This window comes from Talaromyces amestolkiae (assembly GCF_001896365.1).
Source record: "Talaromyces amestolkiae strain CIB chromosome Unknown scaffold1.1, whole genome shotgun sequence".
Lineage (NCBI taxonomy): Eukaryota > Fungi > Ascomycota > Eurotiomycetes > Eurotiales > Trichocomaceae > Talaromyces > Talaromyces amestolkiae.
In genome coordinates this window covers 1,770,422-1,790,807 of record NW_024468037.1, presented here as the reverse complement: position 1 = coordinate 1,790,807, position 20,386 = coordinate 1,770,422, and the positions used below count along the sequence as shown (strand labels likewise).

Genomic DNA, 20,386 nt, shown 5'->3' with positions numbered 1-20,386 from the left:
ACGGCTTTTTATCATAGCTAGACTCACTTAATTTTGTCAATTTTGGTCAAGCACCCAAGTGTCAGCCGGGTTCGCGGACCCCGAGTAGAATTGCTCGAGGCCAGTGAAAGGATCGAGCGAAAATCCCAGGTCCGTTGTACCCGACATTGGGAAGTTCATTAGCTCCATAAACTCTGGGAACTGAGATGGATCCATATTGTCAACGCTCAATGTTCCTAGATACGGACGGAGGAGGTCGGGAGTGTTTGACGTCTCAAGGCTTGTTAAGCGGGCGTGAAATCGCTCCTTGAGATAGTCTGCCTTTGCTACAAGATTGCGAGTCACGTTGGCAGCGCTTGCTCCAACGGCAAAATGTTTGCCAAAAGTCTCGAATACGGCAATGGCATTGTTAATATTTTCTCGGACCTCGGGAGTCAACGGCGACAGGGGATATGCCAGAATGAAGCCGATGAGGGATACAGTTGCGTTCCACTGGAAATGGAAGGCTTCATGCATGCCACTCAAAATCTCAGAGCCGGTAAGGATCTGGTGCATCATGCGTGTTATGGCCATGGCATGCTCAATGCATGAGTTTGCATGGCTGTTGGTCACCGGTGTCAAATTAGTGAAGGCGGGTGAGGTCTGTGGAGGCACTTCGGCGGCAAAAGTCGATGGAAAACATAGAAACGGACGATAGAGATTCAAGGCAAGGTTATGGTAAAGCAGCTCAAACATAAGGCGTTGTCGCTGAAGCCATAGGGGGGCGTACAATTCGATATCGAGCATTTTTCGATCTGTTGAAAAGGGCAGGCCACCGCTTTTTCGCTTTGTCTTCAATCCATCTGGCAACTGGGTTTCGAAGCTGTGGAACACTTCCATCTGTGATTCGAGGAACGTTGCACATTTTTCGAGAGTTTGAGGGTCTTTGTAGATACCTCTTCCGCTAGCTACGACGTCACCGCACTTATCGGCGAGTGCAATAAAAATCGATCGAACAGCGAGCGTCATTTTAGTCATTTGCAAGGTGTACGTCAGCCATGTCAAATCTTCTCCATAAGAAGCAAAGTTTGAGCCAGATGTCAGGGCCAGTTGACGATCATCGGCCGGCAGTTGACAAGAGATTAATGAGAAGGGTGCGCTCCACGGGCGATCGAGCTTCATACACGTCTTACACTCCATACAATATAACGTCCACCATACACGCTTGCGTAACTCTCTTTGCTCTCGCGGCATATCTGCCGGTGGCTCAAGATGCACGCCAAGCAAATGTGCTGTCCGTATAGCGGTGGCCAAACCACTGTAGGCCATATTCTGATAGGACGCGTTGCAGAGATACTTGACGGCGAGAATCTGGCATTGCAGTGTCATCATCGACGGTGTTTCAAGTTGAGAATTCAAAAGCATCTGCGATCGATGATAGTACCATCTACCTGCAATGGTGGCATCATTGCCATCCACAACAGTTTTGGGTTCGGAGCTAGAAGCTTCTCGAGGAAGAAATGCGAGTCCGTATTGCATGCAGATTGCAAGGATGATATCGACCAAAGGCGAAGGCTTTCTTGTTGACGAAGACGTCTTCCACAAAGACCGATAATGCTCACGAAACTCGCCTTCATCCAAGATCTGAAACGTGCAATGGTACGATTCCCAGTAGAGGCTCAGAAAATAGTCTTCCTGTGTTGGGGTCAGATAACTTCCAGATGCACCAAGATCTGCGGAGAGTGCGGTTTCTTCTAAGCTAGAGTCGGATGGCTTGGACGAAGTTGGGCTGACAAATATTTGACTGGCGGATTTGGGCTGGATGTGATCGTCAGATTGGGGTTGCTGGAGGGCAATAGTGAGATCTGATCTCAAACGACTGATATAATAGGTATTCGACAATAAACCATACCACTGGCTTTGTTGCGACTGAGCTCCAGTGATATAGATTCCCTCACGAGGTTTGCCTAGGCCAGCTTGAATCCATCGATCATTGCCATTTTCTGGCGGAGCAGCTGCTTTCACTAGTTCGTCATTGAAAGGGTCAGAAGGTGTCTGGAGCTGGTTTTCTAATTCTCGAATCCTCTCTTCTAACCTCTCAATTTCTCTTTATTAAATGTCAAGTCAGCTTCTGAATGTTATAACGGGTGGCTGGAACTGACCTGACGGCACTCGGGAGCGACCTCGTCTTGCTTCGCTCACGTCTACTACAATGGCCATGTCTGCTTTGACAGTTTTGGCATGGGGAGTTGTTATCGCACTTGATTCTATGTACTCGGCACCAGTCGCAAGCCCTTGTCACTTGGCTGCGTTTCTGTCGATTTGGGGATGCTGTTCTGGAAGACTTGAAAAGTCTACCTCTGGTCTGCTTGCGAAGACCCGCAGCATTGTTGGGTGAGAGGACGACGAACGTCGCAGACATGATACGATGTTAAATTGGGGGGTGCGAGAAGTTGTGAAAGTATTCAGTTGCTGACAGCTGGACTAGTTACAGAACTAGCGGGGTTTAACATCTCATGTTAAGCCGGGGTTATCTCAATGGACTAGAGCATAATCTCCGTCTTACTCTTGGTGATGAGCATTACTAACAACCCTCGACTTCCTGCTCCGCGAAGTCTCGTATAAAAGCGTGAGAATAATTCATTGCTCAATAATGATGGATTTTGGCGACTCAATGTGGTGGATGATGAATGGGGAGAAGACGTTGACATCGATCCTGAGTGGATCCCATATCAAATCAAGGCCATGTCGAAGAAAGACCTCGAAAACTGTAAACAAGAAAGCCATGGCCTTAAAGGAAGTAGAGCGTGGAGTCAGGTGAGATGAAATGTTAAGCGACGAAGCAGACGCTCTCGATGCCTCTCACCACTATAAATTGGTTCATTTTCAGGTTTTCTCCTTTCCATTTTCTCTCTTTGACATACCTCACACGCTACAAATCCCAGCGTTAGCTCTTCACATATGAGATACAATATTCATCAAACGTCCATCATCAAATCCAGTCTCTGTGGCCTTTCATCGATGATCTGAGCTGCATCTAAGCCAGCAGTGATAAAGGTACGTCGACAGCGCTCTGATTTGGAAATTGTCCAAGCTAAAAAAAAAATGTGTCTCAAGCTTTCAAGAACCAATAAAGCTATCGAAGAGATTCAGACCAGGAAAATGTTCGACTGTGAATGGTATCGTTGTATTCTCAGGGGCCTAGGTCGAATCTTCAGTCAGCCAGAACCGACTACTACCCCAACGATTGTCTGCGAGGAATGCCATCATCCGCAGTCACCACAGACTACCAACAAAGCTGTATTAGCCAGCCTCATGACCTTAAATGCATACTTGCTCGCAATATTTGACGACCTCGAGAAACAGTACTGGACAATTCGCAGTGGAGGAGTCAACGTCGTGGTGACTCTCTTGATGTTAGGCTCAGTGCTTGGTTTTGTTGGGGCCACTGTCTGGACTACTCTCCTTGTTCTGCCATATATACTTGGGTTGTGGAATCTGTGGTGCTGTTTCTGGGTAACTCTGGAGCGAATTGTGAACAGCTTCGATGAAAGTGAGGACTTCGTTCACGTTCAGGCTGAAGGGGAGACGGAGACCAATGAATACTTGGGTGAAAGCAAAGACCACATCGACTAAATGACTGAAGGGAGGTTTTTGTATCTTGGTGATCAAGGAATGAGATTTCGAACACCGTGTGATTGTGTGCTGAGATTTGACATGTCTGCAAATCCCCCTCACCGACAAGATAAAGGATATGTTTCATTATCATGACATTGCAGTAGCATCCTAGGTAAAAAAAACATATTGAGACAATTAGTAGCACTAGGGCTTTCAGACCACACACAATAAACGGCGGGTTCCAGTAAATGCATCAGAATTTGTTATGATTCTCACACGAACACTCATGTCATCCTTCTGTTTCTGTCATCATCTCACTTGAAAAGCTCTGATTTTGATTCGCTCTCCAACGAGAGAAGCACGATGAGTTCTCCCTCTCAACAACTTAGTCGAGCCTCTCGAGATCTTTCGCCTACGAATCTGCCAAATATGGATTCTCAGCTTACATACAACAAAGTTCATGAATGGCTCATGAAAAGCCCTGATCCTCCACGTCAGTCACGAGAACGAGCGGCTGCTTCTCCAAAGTCACTGCCMAAGCCACTCTCAACGTCAAGTCCAAAGCTAAGTTCGAAGAATACATCTCCCAGCCATGAGATAAGCCCCCAAAAATCGTCTATGATATGTATAGCTACAAAAAGCGTACCAGTGTCTGAGGATGCTATCGATACGCATAAATTTGGGACCAATATACACGACGACAAAAATGAACGCGACCAAACACTCGTACTCTTTGGCAAAGAGGAGAAAAAACCCATTGACGAAGAAGACGACAATACTGAGACTTATACAGACCATTCTCCTCCAACTTCAACATGGGAAGATGCAGTGATTCTACTTTTCTGCACGATACACTGGCTGACAGTCATGGCGTTGGTATGCTGCCTGGCCGGTCTCATAATCGTTTGGAAAACAGGCTACAGACTTGGACTGGGAACACACACCCGAAGAATTCGAAGAAATGATGTAAATTGGAAGGATTGATATCGGTCCTTGGATCTGCAGGTGGAATAACCCATGGATGAGCCTCAACCTTACCGAGTTTCATATGTACAATCTAAGCTTAAAACAACGACATTTCAAGAAGGAGAGATATTGGTCCAAAGAGGAAGGACCGTGGAAGAATTCAAGAATGTCGATCGTGAAACGCAAGGGGGATCCCTGCAACCACGTGGATGTACTTAGATACCCATCAGAGCCCTACATGGACTGATGCTTTTGAAAACATGAATGATATGTGTTGAACAATCCATGGCACAGCTGAATTCGAAGATATGTAGCATTTGAATACTATGGCCGTCAGAGATCATGCACATGTCTGGCCTATATGCAACACGAAATTGATTAATACATAAAGAAGAAAATCTTGTATGTCATGCAAAAATGTGTTAACCCATGAGACATCCACAAAAAACGTCAAGAAATCGCACCACTCCAAAATAGTATATGCGACGTGTGTATCGGCTAAAGATGTAAAGGTGGAAAATATATAGTAAATCCAGAAATGAAGTATGCATACACCCGTGTACTCCGCTGGAAACCGATCTTGGGATCATCATGTTCCAAAACGCCAATATCCGAAGAGAATAAATCACAGAATAAGTAGAAAAGAGAAGATCACTTAATTATCTTCGGAAGAATCGTAATGAGAGAGTCGGTTTTGTGGTAGATGCAGACGAAGGAGAGGATTGCGGGGATGTGGCAGGATTCGATGGTAATTTCCATGTCTTGGTGGGATTCATTGGGTCGATGAGACTCTGCTCGGGGCAGACGTTGTCGTTTGCGTAGTTGAAGTAGCGTTCCATGATGTCGGTTTTGTGGAGCCATCGTTGAGGTCCGTACGAAAAATGGGATACGATGGATTGGGATTCGACAAGGACGGCTATATTTCATCTGAGTTAGCATATTCACAGACCAGAAAAGTGATTGAACTTACGTCGTCGAAGCAGCCGTGGCATCTCAACGGTCAATTGATGCTCATCGTCACCTTGAGGGTGACCCGTAATGACGTCCATGTAGTCGAGCACATCAGCTCCATGCATAACAATAAAGTTGATACTCAAGCGATATCCACGCATATTCCAAGTCGTACCCTTGCCGTAGTCCTTGGACAAATAGTACCTGCCCAACTCATTGTTTTCGAGATGCTCAAAAAAGCCGTAATGATTCTGAGCGCCAATTTCCCATTGAGTGAGATGAGGTCCGCCCTCTGCATTGGTGGCGGCAATGCTTGAAGTGAATAGATCCGTTTCATTCCGTGTGGGCAACCAGCGGTGCTTGGGAATGTCTTCTGGCTTATCGACGTTGAAGTAGTCTGTGAAGTTTTCGAACTTTGTGAAGTCCAAATTGTGGTCGCCGGACCAGGTCGGTAGTTCTGATGTCTTCCATGCACCGTTTCCGCGTGAGGCGAGCGCGGTCTCGTTTGGTTCCAGCTCCGGCTTGTATGACCGCGCAACGTCTGAATGGTAATGCCACCAACCTAGCGCAGGGCTGTTGACAACATTGGCCGAGATCATGAGCGCATTGGGGTTGTTGATTAGTGTGGTGACGGCTTTGGGGATGGCCTGCGGATCAATAAAGACGACATCGTCATCAATCTTGACATAAATCGTATTTCTTTCCTTGAAAGAGGCCTCATAAACATTGCCATATCCCTTCTCTTCCATGCGAACAACCTTGTAGTCACCACCTGATGCATCGGCTACTCGGTCGAGCCAGGCGAGATCTTCCTTGTTGTCGGTGTTTGCCGCGAAGATGACTTCGTCCAACCAACCACCACTAGAAACCAAATTCTGGCGCAGATAGCATTCAAGAATAGACGAACGATCGCGACGTCCGTAAAAGATGATACCAACAACCCTCAACCCCTCAGGCTTGTGCAGACTCGAAACAGCAGAGGCAAGGTCATCTTCGGAAGAGGTGGTATCATGTGAGGATCCGGTGGTTGAACCCAAGGCAGGCCTAGGCAGCGATGGTAGTGTCGGGAGAGGGGATGCTTCTGGCTCGACGTGAGAGGAGCCCGGCGAAACCATTATATGTGCACTTCCAGTATCCATGTCATCGAGACGGGGGGGAGGCGGCCCCGATTTCCAGAACGGCGGTTCTTCGACATAGACGTAGGCCAGCGAGAACACGAAAAGAGCGACGACTGTGACGGTTGCGAAATATGCAAGGCGACCAATTCGTCCTGACCTGGGATACGTCCACCCCGGTAGTGAGTATTTGTGATTCATCTTGGTAAATTTTGTGTTGTTTCTTATTCCCCTCCTCCTATGCTGAATGCTCCCCTCTGTCTCTGTCCCCGATCAAGTTTCCACGGAAAGACCAATGGAAATGAGTCGGAATAGGATCATGGGACAGGGCAAGCGATGGTTAAATGAGTGGCGATAGTACGTTTGCTTCAGTTGGTGTATGTATCGAAGGACGCTGTCTAGAGAGAAAAGGAGAAGACGAAAGTTAGTCCAGCTTGTTTCCGACTAGTATGATTTCAGGTAAGCAACGCTTACTAGTGCAGTTTGCAGAGAATCAGCGCATGGTCGACCCGCAGTTCAGCCTTGAAGCTTTCTGATCTGGTCGTTCCTGTATCTCTTCCAGGAGCGTGAGCCTGGTCGCTATCGGTCACTGATAGTCTGATGCGGAGTAAGAACTAAGAACCAGAAGGAAACGAGCTTGGTCAATTTGTGTCACTTCCGGAATCAGAACCAAGACCCTGGGCTCTCCCAAACTGTCTGCTCAGAAGGTCAGCGTCGACTTGATGACACCGGCCGGCCAAGCCCCCATAGTAAAATTTCGACGGAACACAGCCAATCACAAAGCTTCATTAAAATCAATATAGCAGCCGCCATGCCGGATACATGTTAGCGTCCGAGAACGACCAGATTTGTTGCCTCAAAATGGAGCCACAGTAGCCAATTAAACTGCAAGGAGAGGGCTCTCCAGGTCATATCCGGCATGGTGAGTCTTGGCACAATGCATGGTGTGGGGCCACGTTGCACCTGGCCCAGTTTAATTTGCCGTTTCCGGTCAGCCTCCACCAACCTTATCATCGATAGCAATACGTACGTTACTGTACGTTACCTGTACAGTACTGTTGGTTTCTCTCTCTCGTGATTGTTCCGTACGGAGTAACTATTCGGGCTCTAACCACAATACAGCTATGTCTGGTCTGCATACTCAAGGACTTTCCGTCCGACGGAAGATCCTTGATGTAAGCATGTACTCCGACTAGCAGTCGTTATGTTGGTGTATCGAATTGTAACGTAACTCGTATGTATGGTAAGCTCGTTTGACAGAACCAAAAGGGGCCGAAATTGTCTCAGACACGGCCCAATGAATTCTCTCGCAAGATGTTGATTTATTGGGGGCGTTTAAGCCTCTTTTCAGCCTCGATATGATATCCAACTGTGGCTTGGCGACACCTTGACATGTAGACACATGTATTTTCTCTACCGATGTGATCTGTTAAAAGCTTCATTGAACTCCGCGTTCAGTGATATGGTCAACAATGAGCAAGAATAAATTGAATGGACTGTTGGCACTAGTACCAACTCACTGAAAAAGTGCAGCCGGCCGCTTCCGTACTAACAACTTCCGACGATCTTAGGGTTAGCTGACAGCCGAAACGTATCAGATACTTTATCCTGAATACGACAATTAGAATAACTACTAGATGAGACTGCACTTTCAACCGTCATGAATGACTCCAAATTCCACCATACTACTCGTTATTATGTGTCGTTTCAAAGCTACCAAGACCGGGGTAGGATTGTACCGACATGATCAACACATGGTTGGACCCATGCAGGTGGTCCGTTTCAAAAGTTTCATTCCAAACCAACAGCTACTATAATTAGATGGCCCATTCCAAGCGGGCAGCGTTGGATCATCCATACTTACTCAACATGCGCACCCGATTGATTGTCTGTGCTGACCTAGACTTTTAGTCAGTTGTCTACTACGCGACTATATGGAGATATTGACGATTGCGCAACGTTTTGTAGTTGATATACCCGACTACCTTCTTGGAAGTTGGGGCCTTTGAGAAGATCAAGGTGTTCCAATGTCGGTTAGTGGACAAATATATCGTTGACAAACAATCATTTCTTTTTGTACAATTCTGAGTTATCTACAATTCTACCCATGTACACAATACCGGTTTGCCATGACAAATAATCATACATGTACCAACCAGCCCGGACGCCAAACCCAAATCCTTTGTATCTCCAGATGTCCCAAGACCTAGTTCCCAGCAAGAATAGAAGATCACTTCTCCGAGGTATCATAATTGTAGAAACCAGGTTTCATCCTGACCTCCCTCCCCAAACACAAACCATACAACTCATCAACATAAGTGGTCCCAAACCTGGCCAGACCACCTTCAATAACCGTCCTTCTCTCGGCACCCGCCAACGATGCCATCGAATAGCTAACATGTCCATCGACCTGATACTCACTAATCGCATCGTTATTCTGTGGTGCTGACGAGGCGTGTGGTTGTATAGATGATTTCCGTTTTGATGGTATGTCTGTCATTTCAACATCGTCTAATCGCGCTACGTCCACCGTCACTTCTTTGCTCACGAGGATCTCATTAATGAATGGATTGAGCACGTTTCTCGTGGGACTAATGCTTGTTGGTGGTGATTTCGGGGGTGGTGCTGACAGGAACGCCGATTTGGTGTGTATATCTGATAGTTGCCGAACCAGGGATTCTTGCGATGTAGCGCGTGTAAGCCGACCAGGTAGTAATTGGATTTTCTTGCTGCTTACGCTTGACTGAAGACGGCTCAAGATCTTGCTTGGAAACACTATAATTTTCTGTGAAGGGTTGATTGAGTTTTCTTCCTCCTTGTGGTTCGCTGTTGACTGTGCAGAGTAAGACGCAAACTCGGCATTCAATTCGCGGATGAAACGTTCCCGTTCGCTAATCTTGTCGTTGACTTGCTCCTGCACTCTAAAGAGTCTGAGCGGTGTGAATGTAAGAGTGGTGTCGGATATCCGAGTATCCAAAGCAGATACAACTCGGAAACAAATCAGTACACACTGCTCCGGATCAGATGGTGATTGTCGATAACACGGTGCAAGAAGCGGCTTTGCTGAGAACCGGGCTGCCGATGCAATATTCTCAGGCAGAATTGTCATTAGCTCAAGCATGGCTCGGTACAAATGTGTAGGAAATGATTCTTCCGCCGCTGTTGACGAAAGAGTGTCGACACTGCTGACGCTGCCGTTGCTGCCACCGATAGTGCTTCTTAGAGCTAGCAGTTGTTTCAGGCATGCCGTGAACCCACATTCATCCATCGAATTTAGCAATTCCAAGTCGGTTTTTGTGAGCGAAGAGATCGGTAGAGTCGAACTAGGTAGTGTCATCCCACCACCAGTTCGGGTAAGTATTTCGAAATGTTCTCGGAGCGTTGGACGTAGACCAAAAGCAACAAGATGGACTCCTGGCGGATAGCCCCTATCACTGCTGGCATAATCACGCATTTCGTGCAGATGAATAGCGAGATCTGTAGGTGATAAATGTACACGACGAGACAGGATATCTGTAACTCGCTCAATTGGAGCGAAGCGATATCCACTCGCCATGAATTTTACTGCCTCGTGCTCATCCAATTGCCGTACAGTGAACATGAGCTGACCCTTTCCTATCCTAGGTAAGGCCCTTGACCCCAACTCGAATCTCGACACCTGAGTGACCGTCGACAAGACTTGGTGGTAGAGCTCTCCCAGACCAGAAAGGGGTAAACGCAACTCGTCAGCCAGGTTCTGCGCGGTTATACAAAAGAAATGTTTGAAGATCGTATCAAAGCTGAATTGTGTATCCTGGTCGTTTTCGGTCACTATGCCGCGCTGATTTATTAGACGCTTGATTTCGAGTTCGTTGCTTTGAAGTGTGTTTTTCATCGATGGGATGATGCCTTTTACCAGAGCCCAGTTGCGGGATGCGCGGAATGCCCATAGGAAGGCTGGGTGGGTGCGACTGAAGTCATCGTCTTTCATGGACTGTTCTAATCAGTATCTGAAGTAGCATTTACACAAGTCGAAGCAAAATACCTTGTTGATGTATCGATCGACGACTTTCCGTGTCGGAAGAAGAGCTTGGGGAGAGACCATGATACGGCCAGCAGGATCGAAAAATGCGCATGACAAGACTAACTGGCGGGCTCGAGTAGTCGATTGATGTCGACGACCTCCAGCAATGATTGCACAAATCGTGAGAGTGATGCAGGCCGCAAATGACTACACAAATTAGCAGGCTAATCGAAACACAGTTTGCGGAAATGACTTACCAATGCCGCACAAATTATAACCGTCTGACTCCGTGACAGCTGACCAGCCCCCAAGAATTCCGGAATACGATGATATTGAGTACCCACGGCAGCTGTCCAATGCATCCCCGAGACCGCGCCAGCCAACAACGCCGCACAAACCAGTCGTCGCCACCAGCTATTCGTCCAGGCTGCTTTCCATCTAAAGAAAATGCTCAGGGCGATGGTAGCAGATACAGTCGCAATCAGAGCAGCGCCGACAATGTAGGCCGGTCCATATGAGCAGTGATAATTCGAGATTCCGAGCTGGCCTAGGTAGTGCATGGCGCATATAGCGGCGCCAGTTCCGATCCCACCGGCGAGAAGGCGTACTAGCGACGGTTTCTCTTCGAAGGAGATGGCATAGAAAGCGGTCGATAAGACTAGTATCGGTAGGAATAATGAGACGATGGTGAACTGGATGTTGTATGATATCTGTTGGGCGTTGCTGCCGTCACCAAGTACAATTGCTCTGTTTCCGATCTTGGCTCGTATTAGTAACGCAACTGCGAATGTTGATCTTGGACAATGGTCACTCACGAAGTGCATACTATAAATACCAATCCCTCCCATGGAAAGAGACGAAGCGAGTAGCAGATACCTATAAAACCCATTAGACACAGACAAACGAGAGGACAAATCCTACGAACCAATTGAGCAGACCAGATCGCGAGGATCGACGATGCAGCAGTTCCAGGCAAGTAGTCGAGCCCATTACACTCACGATATACGACAAAGCAATGTAGCCACCATCGTAGTTCACTGGCATCGGCACCAGGCCGTTGAGCATTTGCTGTGTTGGCGCAGTCATTGTGTACCTGCTTACCTACATGTACTTACCGACTATGTAGGCAGGCATTCGAGACCCAAATTGAAGGATCGACAGGATTTTCCGGAATATAAGAAACGAGCGGCTATATCACGACCGAAGGCATAGTGTTAAAATATAGAGCAGATCAAGTACCGTGCATCAGGGAAGAACGGGGTATTCCGAAGTCAAACGGAGGAAAAATGGGACAGACATCTATCCTAAATCTAAAAACGCCATGTGGCTATCATAGGAAAACCAAGCAAATCCCCTTGGCTGGGTACGGAGTACGATACGTAAAAGTGGGATTGGATCTATCCATAGGGTCGAATTTCAGATCTATCAGGGATGTGGGACTTGCTCTTTCGACTCGACCCGACAGAGGCAGAGATAGTTCGAAGACTTGTGGGCCAGCTTCATGCATAACATGAAGCTCCGTGTAAGGAAAAAGCAAGCTGAACCAATATGAAGTTAATATCATGCCGAGAACTGACTGGGCCTTCCAGGGCTGGTCGCCAACTGTGGCATCGCGAGAGTCCCGGTCTTATTCGGTGCTTAGTGCTTACCGAGGCACAGATCTCGAATGGCTCACGGCGAGAGTAGAATCATAGTACTAGGCTCCAAGCCTCCAAAGTATACATCCTTGAAAATTTCAGATGAACCACACTCGCATCGACCTATGAGTTGGGACTATGTATCCTGCTCAGTCAGCCACTGGGGACCTGGATCGGACTATGTGCCCTAAATCTATCCAAGCGTCATGGCTAGCGCGATCCGGAAATACGAAGAGGAATCTCAGGGAATGTGGGTTTAATCTATTTGCTTGTATCTGATTTGATCCGCAGTAGAGGGGTAAACAAGACTACAGATTTAGTAGAAAAACATTTCTTATGGAGTCTAGATTGCTTTACGTACCAGGTACGTAGCTTCGACTACGGAGTGCATATACTATGTACTTGAGCAGGAAATTCGGCTTTCTTACCTAGGTATTATCCCTGCACTTGTTGCGCAGCCACATGCAATAATCAATATGAAAAAGCGTAGAGTCTAGGCTCGATGCATCTGCCTTGGTCCGAAAAGTGTAATTCCAGAGCCTAGCGATGCAGTATGAGGTTTATTCACAATCACCGTTTCACATCCACGATCCGAGAATCCATTTCTCGATCGATCAAAAGTTTTCTCGCTTGATATTGCCCTAACAGCCCTACGTTCGGGATTCTTGCATTTCTTGGCCCTTTTCAAGATTTTACTGGGTTCCAAGATCCTCGGTGGATAGGAGAGCCACATGGATTTGGTAACATCGACGCTAGGTGAATCCACCGGGATTACGCTAGGAGTTGACGCCGTACGACAGTCGACTTGCGTACGGAAGAGGCCTAATGGGGTAAAATGTAGATACTAGCTACGTAGTTTCTGGTTAGTAAATTAATGCTGATCCATGGACCTGCCTGCGATTTCGTGAGGCTGCGAAGTGCGACTAGCTCCGACTCGGACATACGGCAACTTAGAGCACAAGAGTAGAAAAAGAAGCGAGGAAGATATTAAGGGCAAAACACAAACACTGCTCGATTCTCATAGAGATAACTGCTTTGTTTCACCATTGAAAACCTCAAAGAAGATTCTATTTCCACATCGAAGATCAATCAATCACTTGGCCACCAGATAAACTTTGATTTGTATGCATGAAAAAAGTTCAACTCTAACAATCGTGCTTATTTCCAAGCCCTAATCTCCACTGAATCAAAACAGTGCCCACTATTTGCTGCCTTTAGACTCTAGGGCCTCTACGAATCCCGCCGACACTAAGAGAAGTCAAGAGCTAACATTTGCATGCGATTTCTTGAAATAATCGGGAGTATTTAGCCGGATGCTCCGAGTCCAAAGCAAGCCGAGAACATGTCAAGATTTTCCACGCATGAGACTGTACATGAGACAGATCAATCAAGGGATATAGACACCTAAAAGAAGCAATCGAAGGATGCGAAAATCTAACTTTCTATTTCTCACACAAAGTTCCGTCGGATGTATGGGGACAACCCTATCGTGGTGCACTGTTGTTCTTACGTATTGACAACGCTGCCTGAGAAACTATAACACATTAATAATATAGATGATACAGTTCTGCATGAGTCAGTCCTACCAACCAATAACTGGCATTGTAGCATGTAGAGTGCATGCAATAAAACACCCGCATATACACTTGTTGCATGAAACTAGATGATCTAATTCGAAATGCTGTATTTCAAGCGCCGGATACTTCTTGCTTTGTATTCTGAAGTGCACCCACGAATCTACCGATGAATCCGATTCAAACCTCAACTCAAAAATGATGCTTAATCGGCATACAGGTCACAACAACGCCACAGCCATCGCATACGTGGGTGTCATGTCTTTGACGACGCAAGGGGTGATACCTTTTGCCATCCCACGCGACATGTCACGCTTTGCATCTTATCTCTCTCTTTAGACTCTCGCTCACGATATGTAAATTCTCCGTTTTGATCTGTTTGGTTACATGTACTCCGTAAACTCTAGGCAATTCGGACGCATGTTCCAGATGTCGGCTAGAATGTCTGCTAAATACATTTTGCATGTAACTCGTACTAACTTCTAAACGTACATTAACTTTTTATATTCATTCTTAGCCAAGTTTTTGAAGTGCCCTTCGTCCAATTGGGATTTACAATGCATCGGTGACACAACCGTGGCTGGCATCGCTGACAAGTCTGTAACAAAAAGCATTAGTGTGAATTCCTTGAAAGCGAAAGAGTCAAAACAACATACTTGGCATATTTTCCTAGAGTTCCCCGCATAGTCAATCCGGTAGCAGGTAACTTGCCAGCCGCGCGGTCCGCTTCCCATTGCTTGCGACGCGAGGCCAGCTCGCTCTCCTCGACATGCAAATCTAGAACACGGCTCTCAGCGTCAATGGTGATGTCGTCGCCATCCTTGACGAGGCCGATGGGTCCGCCGACGGCGGCCTCGGGGACAATGTGACCGATCAGGAATCCGTGAGAACCACCAGAGAAGCGGCCGTCTGTGATGAGAGCGCAGGACTTACCGAGTCCGGCGCCCATGAGGGCGGAGGAGGGTTTCAACATTTCTTCATGAATTAGTACCAGTCAATATAGTTCAAGTTCACTCTAGATCAGAGAAACATACCGGGCATGCCTGGACCGCCCTTGGGGCCACAGTAGCGAATAACAACAACAGTCTTGTCCTCCTGCTTAATCTCCTTGCGCTCGAGCGCAGCAACAAAGTCATCCTCATCATCAAAGACACGAGCCTTGCCCTTGAAGATCGTTCCCTCCTTTCCAGTAATCTTACCAACACAACCCTCGGGCGCAAGACTGCCTCTCAAGATCTGAATGTGGCCGGTGTTCTTGATTGGGTTCGACAAAGGACGGATGATCTTCTGGTCCTCGGGGAAGTCAGGGACGTCCTTGACGTTCTCGGCGAGTGTCTTTCCAGTAACAGTAATTCCACTTCCGTCAATCAATCCTTCCTTGATCAAGAACTTGATCAAAGACGGGGTTCCTCCGACCTGGTACAAGTCATTAAAGACATATTTTCCAGAGGGCTTGAGGTCGGCAAGGAGGGGGGTGCGGTCAGATACGGCCTGGAAGTCGTCAATAGTCAATTTGATGCCGACAGAGTCTGCAATGGCGATCAAATGAAGAACAGCGTTGGTCGATCCACCAGTAATGTTGACAAGAATCATGGCGTTCTCGAATGCCTGGCGTGTCAAAATGTCTGACGGGCGGATGTCCTCCTTCAGTAGAGTTTTGATGGCTTCACCGGCAGCCAAACATTCGAGCTGCTTGACCTTGGAGTCGGCTGGGTTGGATGAAGAGCCGGGCAATGTCATACCCATAATCTCAATAGAGCTAGCCAAAGTGTTGGCAGTATACATACCACCGCAAGCACCCTGACCGGGGCAAGCATGACGAATAACATCGAAGCGCTCCTTCTCAGTGAACTCACCCGACAAAAACTGACCGTAAGCCTGGAACGCAGACACAATATCAATATCTGCATTGTTCTGCGTCGCAGCGCAACCGGCCTTGATAGAACCACCGTAAACCATCAAACTAGGTCTGTTGACTCGGCCCATAGCCATCATGACACCGGGCATATTCTTGTCGCAACCGGGGATGCTAATGTTAGCATCGTACCATTGGCCTCCCATGACAGTCTCGATCGAATCGGCGATAAGATCTCGGCTCTGGAGCGAGAAGCGCATTCCCTTGGTACCCATACTAATTCCATCACTGACACCAACTGTGTTGAACTGATATCCGATCAAGCCCGCTTTCTCGACACCCTTTTTGACGAGGTGGTTGAGCTCGAGGAGATGCATGTTGCACGGATTACCGGTGAACCACACCGATGAGATTCCCACTTGGGCTTTGTTCATATCGGCTTCTGATAGTCCTGTGGCGTACAGCATGGCTTGCGAAGCGCCTTGGGAGATGGGCTGTGTGATGGCTCTGGAGACCTTGTTGAGGCCTTCATCGTCACTTCGGCGAGGGAGGGTAGTCGAGAGCGAGCGTCTGCAATCAAACAGTTAGAGATTTGTTCGTTTAGATCAATTGAGTCAAGCAGTCACTCACGAAGCGAATTGAGTATTCTGAAAGGTCTTCAGAGCCGAGGGCAACCGCCCTCTAGTTTGTGACAAAAACATTTTTGCCCTTTGTAGTTGAGTTAAGGGCCACAGCGGAGATTGTCTACCACTAAAAAATGTGAGCTTCTTATCTCAATCTGTTGCATTCGGTTCACAGTAGCGTAGAAACATACCACTCAATAGAATATTGGTTGTAGAAAGAATTCACAAATGTCGGCGGTGAATGACTGAAGCTGATTTTGGAGGAGGTGGTTCTATCCGGGGAAACGAGGTCCATCTCCGAGCTCAGCGCAAAAGTGCGACATCGGCCGGACCAGCCAATCCGCGCGCGCTGTAAGGTCAGCTATGACATCTTCCCCTCAGACAAAGTACGGGGTAATCTTAAACTATTTTCTTTTAATCAGTCAAGCACGATGAGTATCTTCGTTATTTTCATTCAAATGGCAGTACATTGTCATAGTCGTAAAAGGCATGATGCATAGCTAATCATAAACATGTGTATATAGTACAAAAGTATGGTATAATATCAGTGTTAAGGCACTTCTTTGTCTCCTCGCTTCAATTCGCCTTCCAAATCAAGAGCTTCACTGACAAAAGGATGTTTTGCGATTTGATCCAAGCTTTTTCGTCGCGAGTGTCGTTTCAACAATCCCTCTACACAGTCCCGCGCACCCTCAAGTCCCGCGCCCTTGACGGGATCCCATTCCTCATCTTCGTTGGCGTACCGATACCATGACCATTCACACCGTGCGATTCGATGAGGTGTTCGGGCGCGCAGTTTCGCTGGGTCCCCACGGGTGCCTGGCAAAGCGTCAAAGGGTAACCGGTTCTCCATCATGGCGTACAGCAACACTCCCAACGCCCATGCGTCCGTGGAACGTCCATCGTACGGCTGACCCATGAGAATCTCTGGTGCCGCATAATCTTCACTACCACAACGGGTATGAAGAAGAGGACTTTCAGGTGGCTCCGGAATCCTGCGGGACAGACCCAAATCACTTATGGTTATCACCGCGCGATCATATGTGCGCCAATCGGATATTTGCCCCATGGCTGAAGGCGGCAAATTGACCAAAACGTCTGAACAAGAGGTCAGAACCACTATCAAAGCTAGAAAGCAGTGAAAATGGCAGGCAACTTACTCTCAAGTTTGATGTCACGGTGGACAATGAAGTTGGCATGCAGATAGCGTACTGCCCCAACCATTTCGGCAAACATTCGCCTAATCAACGGCGGAGTCATAAGAGACTTCATATCTGATGTTGCAAAATCGAACAGATCTCCTCCAGGACAATAATCCAAAACTAGCAATGCTCGCTTGTCATCGCTACCGAATGCTTTCAACTGAACCAATGACGGATGATTGACCGATTTTAAGATATCGACCTCGCGCTTTAGAGACACTTCAACGCGCTCCTCGTCTGCTCCCCCAGCCGGCCCGTACTCTATAATCTTGACGGCAACCAACTTTTGGGACATCAAACTGGGCATCCGAACATGTCCATCCTTCATTGGCGCATCGTCCGGTATCCTCACGGCAAGACTGACTTGACTAAATGTTCCCTGGCCCAACTGTCGAAGCTTTCTGTATTTCCTCGGCTGCTTCGTACGAATAGATCGTACAAAGTATGTCTCATTCTGAGAGCCATCGGATGCATCACTTTGGATGATGGGCTTCGAGTCTGCTTCTTCATCTCCGTTGCGAGTTGAGCGAGGCGGCGTCGGCGGTCGGGCTGTAGGCAGTGCCAAACCTCGCTTTTCTCCAAGATATTGCTCACGATGCAAGCGATTTGGGTCAGTTGTCGAATCTGCGGAAGACGACGACGAGAGATCGGAGGGATGGCCGGTGCGTGGTAAGCCGTCAGGTCTTTGAAGCGATGCGGGTCCTCTCTTAGGGATGTGTTCGCTCAAACTGCGATTCCGCGAATGCCCACGGACCTCTTCATGTCCTCCCAACCCGCTTTCTCGCACCTCACTACCAGTGAGTCGAGTACTACTATATCTCCTCGACCGCGACCTGGATGATGCCGTTCGGAGCAAATGAGTGGAATCGCTTAGGCGTAAATTCAAGAACGAACCACTGCGCGACAATGTGGACGACGTTCGCGAAAGAGAATGCGACGAGATTGTGCGGCCTCCAGAACGCCACGAGGCCGGGCTGAGATATCCGATCGGCGACGGCAAGGGAGTGATGTCAGCCATCGCAGCTAGCGCAGGAGAAGACACAGTCGACGATCGCATTGACGAAGGAGAAAGCGATTCGGTGCTGGACATGGTATTCACCCTCACAGGATAGCTAGGAGTTCGCCGAGAGAGGCTGGTCGAGGAAAGACTCTGGCGTAGAGACGAATCATTGTCGTTCAATGGAGTCACCGGTCGATGGTTGGGAGGCAGGTCGGTATGTACATATAACGGAGGGAATGGATTGCTTCTGGGGGCATAATGCGCTCCATTGTACGAAGCCCAAACAGAGGCTATTGTATTGTTGTAAGGGTGCGAGTGTGAAACATTGCAAACGGGCTCCGAGGTTGCTGGTGTTGACGTCTTCGTCGTTCGGCCTTGGAATTCCGCAGGCAGTAAAGTCCGGGGATTTGCATGCTGCGACTGATCTTCTGACCCGACGGTCTGCCGTTGAGACTCGGGAGTCGACATAAGTATAATGAGATGGAAAAATGAACAGTCCAACTCCAAGACACGAAAATTCCCCTTATCTCCCTCTTCCTCTGTTTCTCCTGCCCTGGACGTAGTCGCAAGGAAGGTTTCGGGAGAGAAGCCGTACTTGCTTCTAGACGGAAGCGGACGAGTCACCTGGCTTGGCAGCGATTTTCAGTATGGATCGGATTGGAATTGCCAGTGTCAGCAGAGCAATCCGAATTTTTCTCGCTTTTGTTGGTACAGCTAGTTAGACAGAGCCAGGTGCATCATGCACATTAGTCGAGCGCAAGCGGCAGGGTGTTTGAGACTGCGTACAGTACGAGCGCCGAGCCTTCTATAAAAGCATCTTTTGGAGATAGGCGCCTGCAGCTCTGATGGTACCTAGCCAGTCCAACGTGACAGTGTAGCCTAAGAGGTAACAGGGTAGCTTCAGGCTATAAGTCATTTGTCCTGTCAAACCGTCCCATTTTTTTTTTCTCGGGTGAAATTACTGGGAGCCAGATATGCAACGGTAAAATTAAAATGAGGCCCGCTCAAGCCTTACGTAGTAAGCCTTTAACCCCAGTTTACGCGGGGCGGGTCACGACTCACGACGCGACGATACAGTAGTATGCACGTATGTAGCTGGCACGGCACGGAGTATATATAGTAAAGGCACTCAGAAAGGATTTGAGAGACTAGTCCAGTCAACAACCATCAGATTTGTAAATGTTTGCATACATAGTATACTCCGCGGATGTTGACCGTCGGGTAAATTTCTTGCTTATCCAAAGGCTGGCAAATGAGCAGTCAATCTTACCCAATCAGGCAGTTCCGCCAGAGCTTGGAGAAGATCGCATCGCGTCACGTGGAGCCTGTAGTGTACCACACTGGCGGGCCAATCGGGTGGCCTGAGCCAATCATTTTTCAAAGACGCGTATTCAGTTTGTATGTAGCATGATGTATCACATACAATGTACTATGTACAGTGACCTCACCTGTCAAAGGGAGCTAGGCCTGTATGTATGGTCAAAGCTCTTGCCTATCCCTAGCTGCGAAGCGCATAATCAGGCCATGATGCGACGTACACTGCCCAGGTCGGTATTAATTACAAGGCAGAAGACCAGTTGTCTATGTGCTCATTGCAACATGTATTATCTAACACCCAGGTGGTTATAACCATGCGATCACCGCCATGCTAACATAAATAGCCGCTGAAATGGAAAAACGACAAACCAGAACAGAAAGAAAGGTTCTATATGTACAATACAATTTCCAAATGAGCATATCCGGTCTGAATCCGTCAAGAAATGCCAACATTAATAGTATGCCCTGACGCCGGAGTGAAGAAGTAGGTCCGAATTGTTAAAGACCCAAAATGAACTTTGTTAATACACTGCGCGAAGGTGAAGCGCTGGTTGATTGTCGAAAAGT

The 20,386-nt window shown here is 47.7% G+C and overlaps 4 protein-coding genes across 4 annotated transcripts; all 4 read right to left on the bottom strand.

The window, feature by feature from the left end:
- Positions 1–36: 36 nt before the first annotated feature.
- On the bottom strand, positions 37–2,178 carry BHQ10_000583 (uncharacterized protein; the record flags this gene model as incomplete). The annotated part of the gene is made up of 2 exons (XM_040878348.1): positions 37–2,063; positions 2,121–2,178. 2 exons carry the CDS (start codon positions 2,176–2,178, stop codon positions 37–39), a joined length of 2,085 nt encoding a protein of 694 aa, XP_040729088.1.
- Positions 2,179–5,201: 3,023 nt separating this feature from the next.
- BHQ10_000582 (uncharacterized protein) lies at positions 5,202–6,809 on the bottom strand (the record flags this gene model as incomplete). Its single annotated transcript, XM_040878337.1, has 2 exons — positions 5,202–5,458; positions 5,513–6,809. 2 exons carry the CDS (start codon positions 6,807–6,809, stop codon positions 5,202–5,204), a joined length of 1,554 nt encoding a protein of 517 aa, XP_040729087.1.
- Positions 6,810–8,838: 2,029 nt separating this feature from the next.
- Positions 8,839–11,697, bottom strand: BHQ10_000581 (uncharacterized protein; the record flags this gene model as incomplete). The annotated part of the gene is made up of 5 exons (XM_040878326.1): positions 8,839–10,581; positions 10,633–10,818; positions 10,869–11,369; positions 11,427–11,487; positions 11,537–11,697. The coding sequence occupies 5 exons, from the start codon at positions 11,695–11,697 to the stop codon at positions 8,839–8,841; spliced, it is 2,652 nt and encodes an 883-aa protein (XP_040729086.1).
- Positions 11,698–14,374: 2,677 nt separating this feature from the next.
- On the bottom strand, positions 14,375–18,970 carry BHQ10_000580 (uncharacterized protein; the record flags this gene model as incomplete). Its single annotated transcript, XM_040878315.1, has 7 exons — positions 14,375–14,420; positions 14,479–14,797; positions 14,857–16,247; positions 16,308–16,385; positions 16,492–16,649; positions 16,860–17,398; positions 17,461–18,970. 7 exons carry the CDS (start codon positions 18,968–18,970, stop codon positions 14,375–14,377), a joined length of 4,041 nt encoding a protein of 1,346 aa, XP_040729085.1.
- Between the last annotated feature and the right edge of the window lie 1,416 nt (positions 18,971–20,386).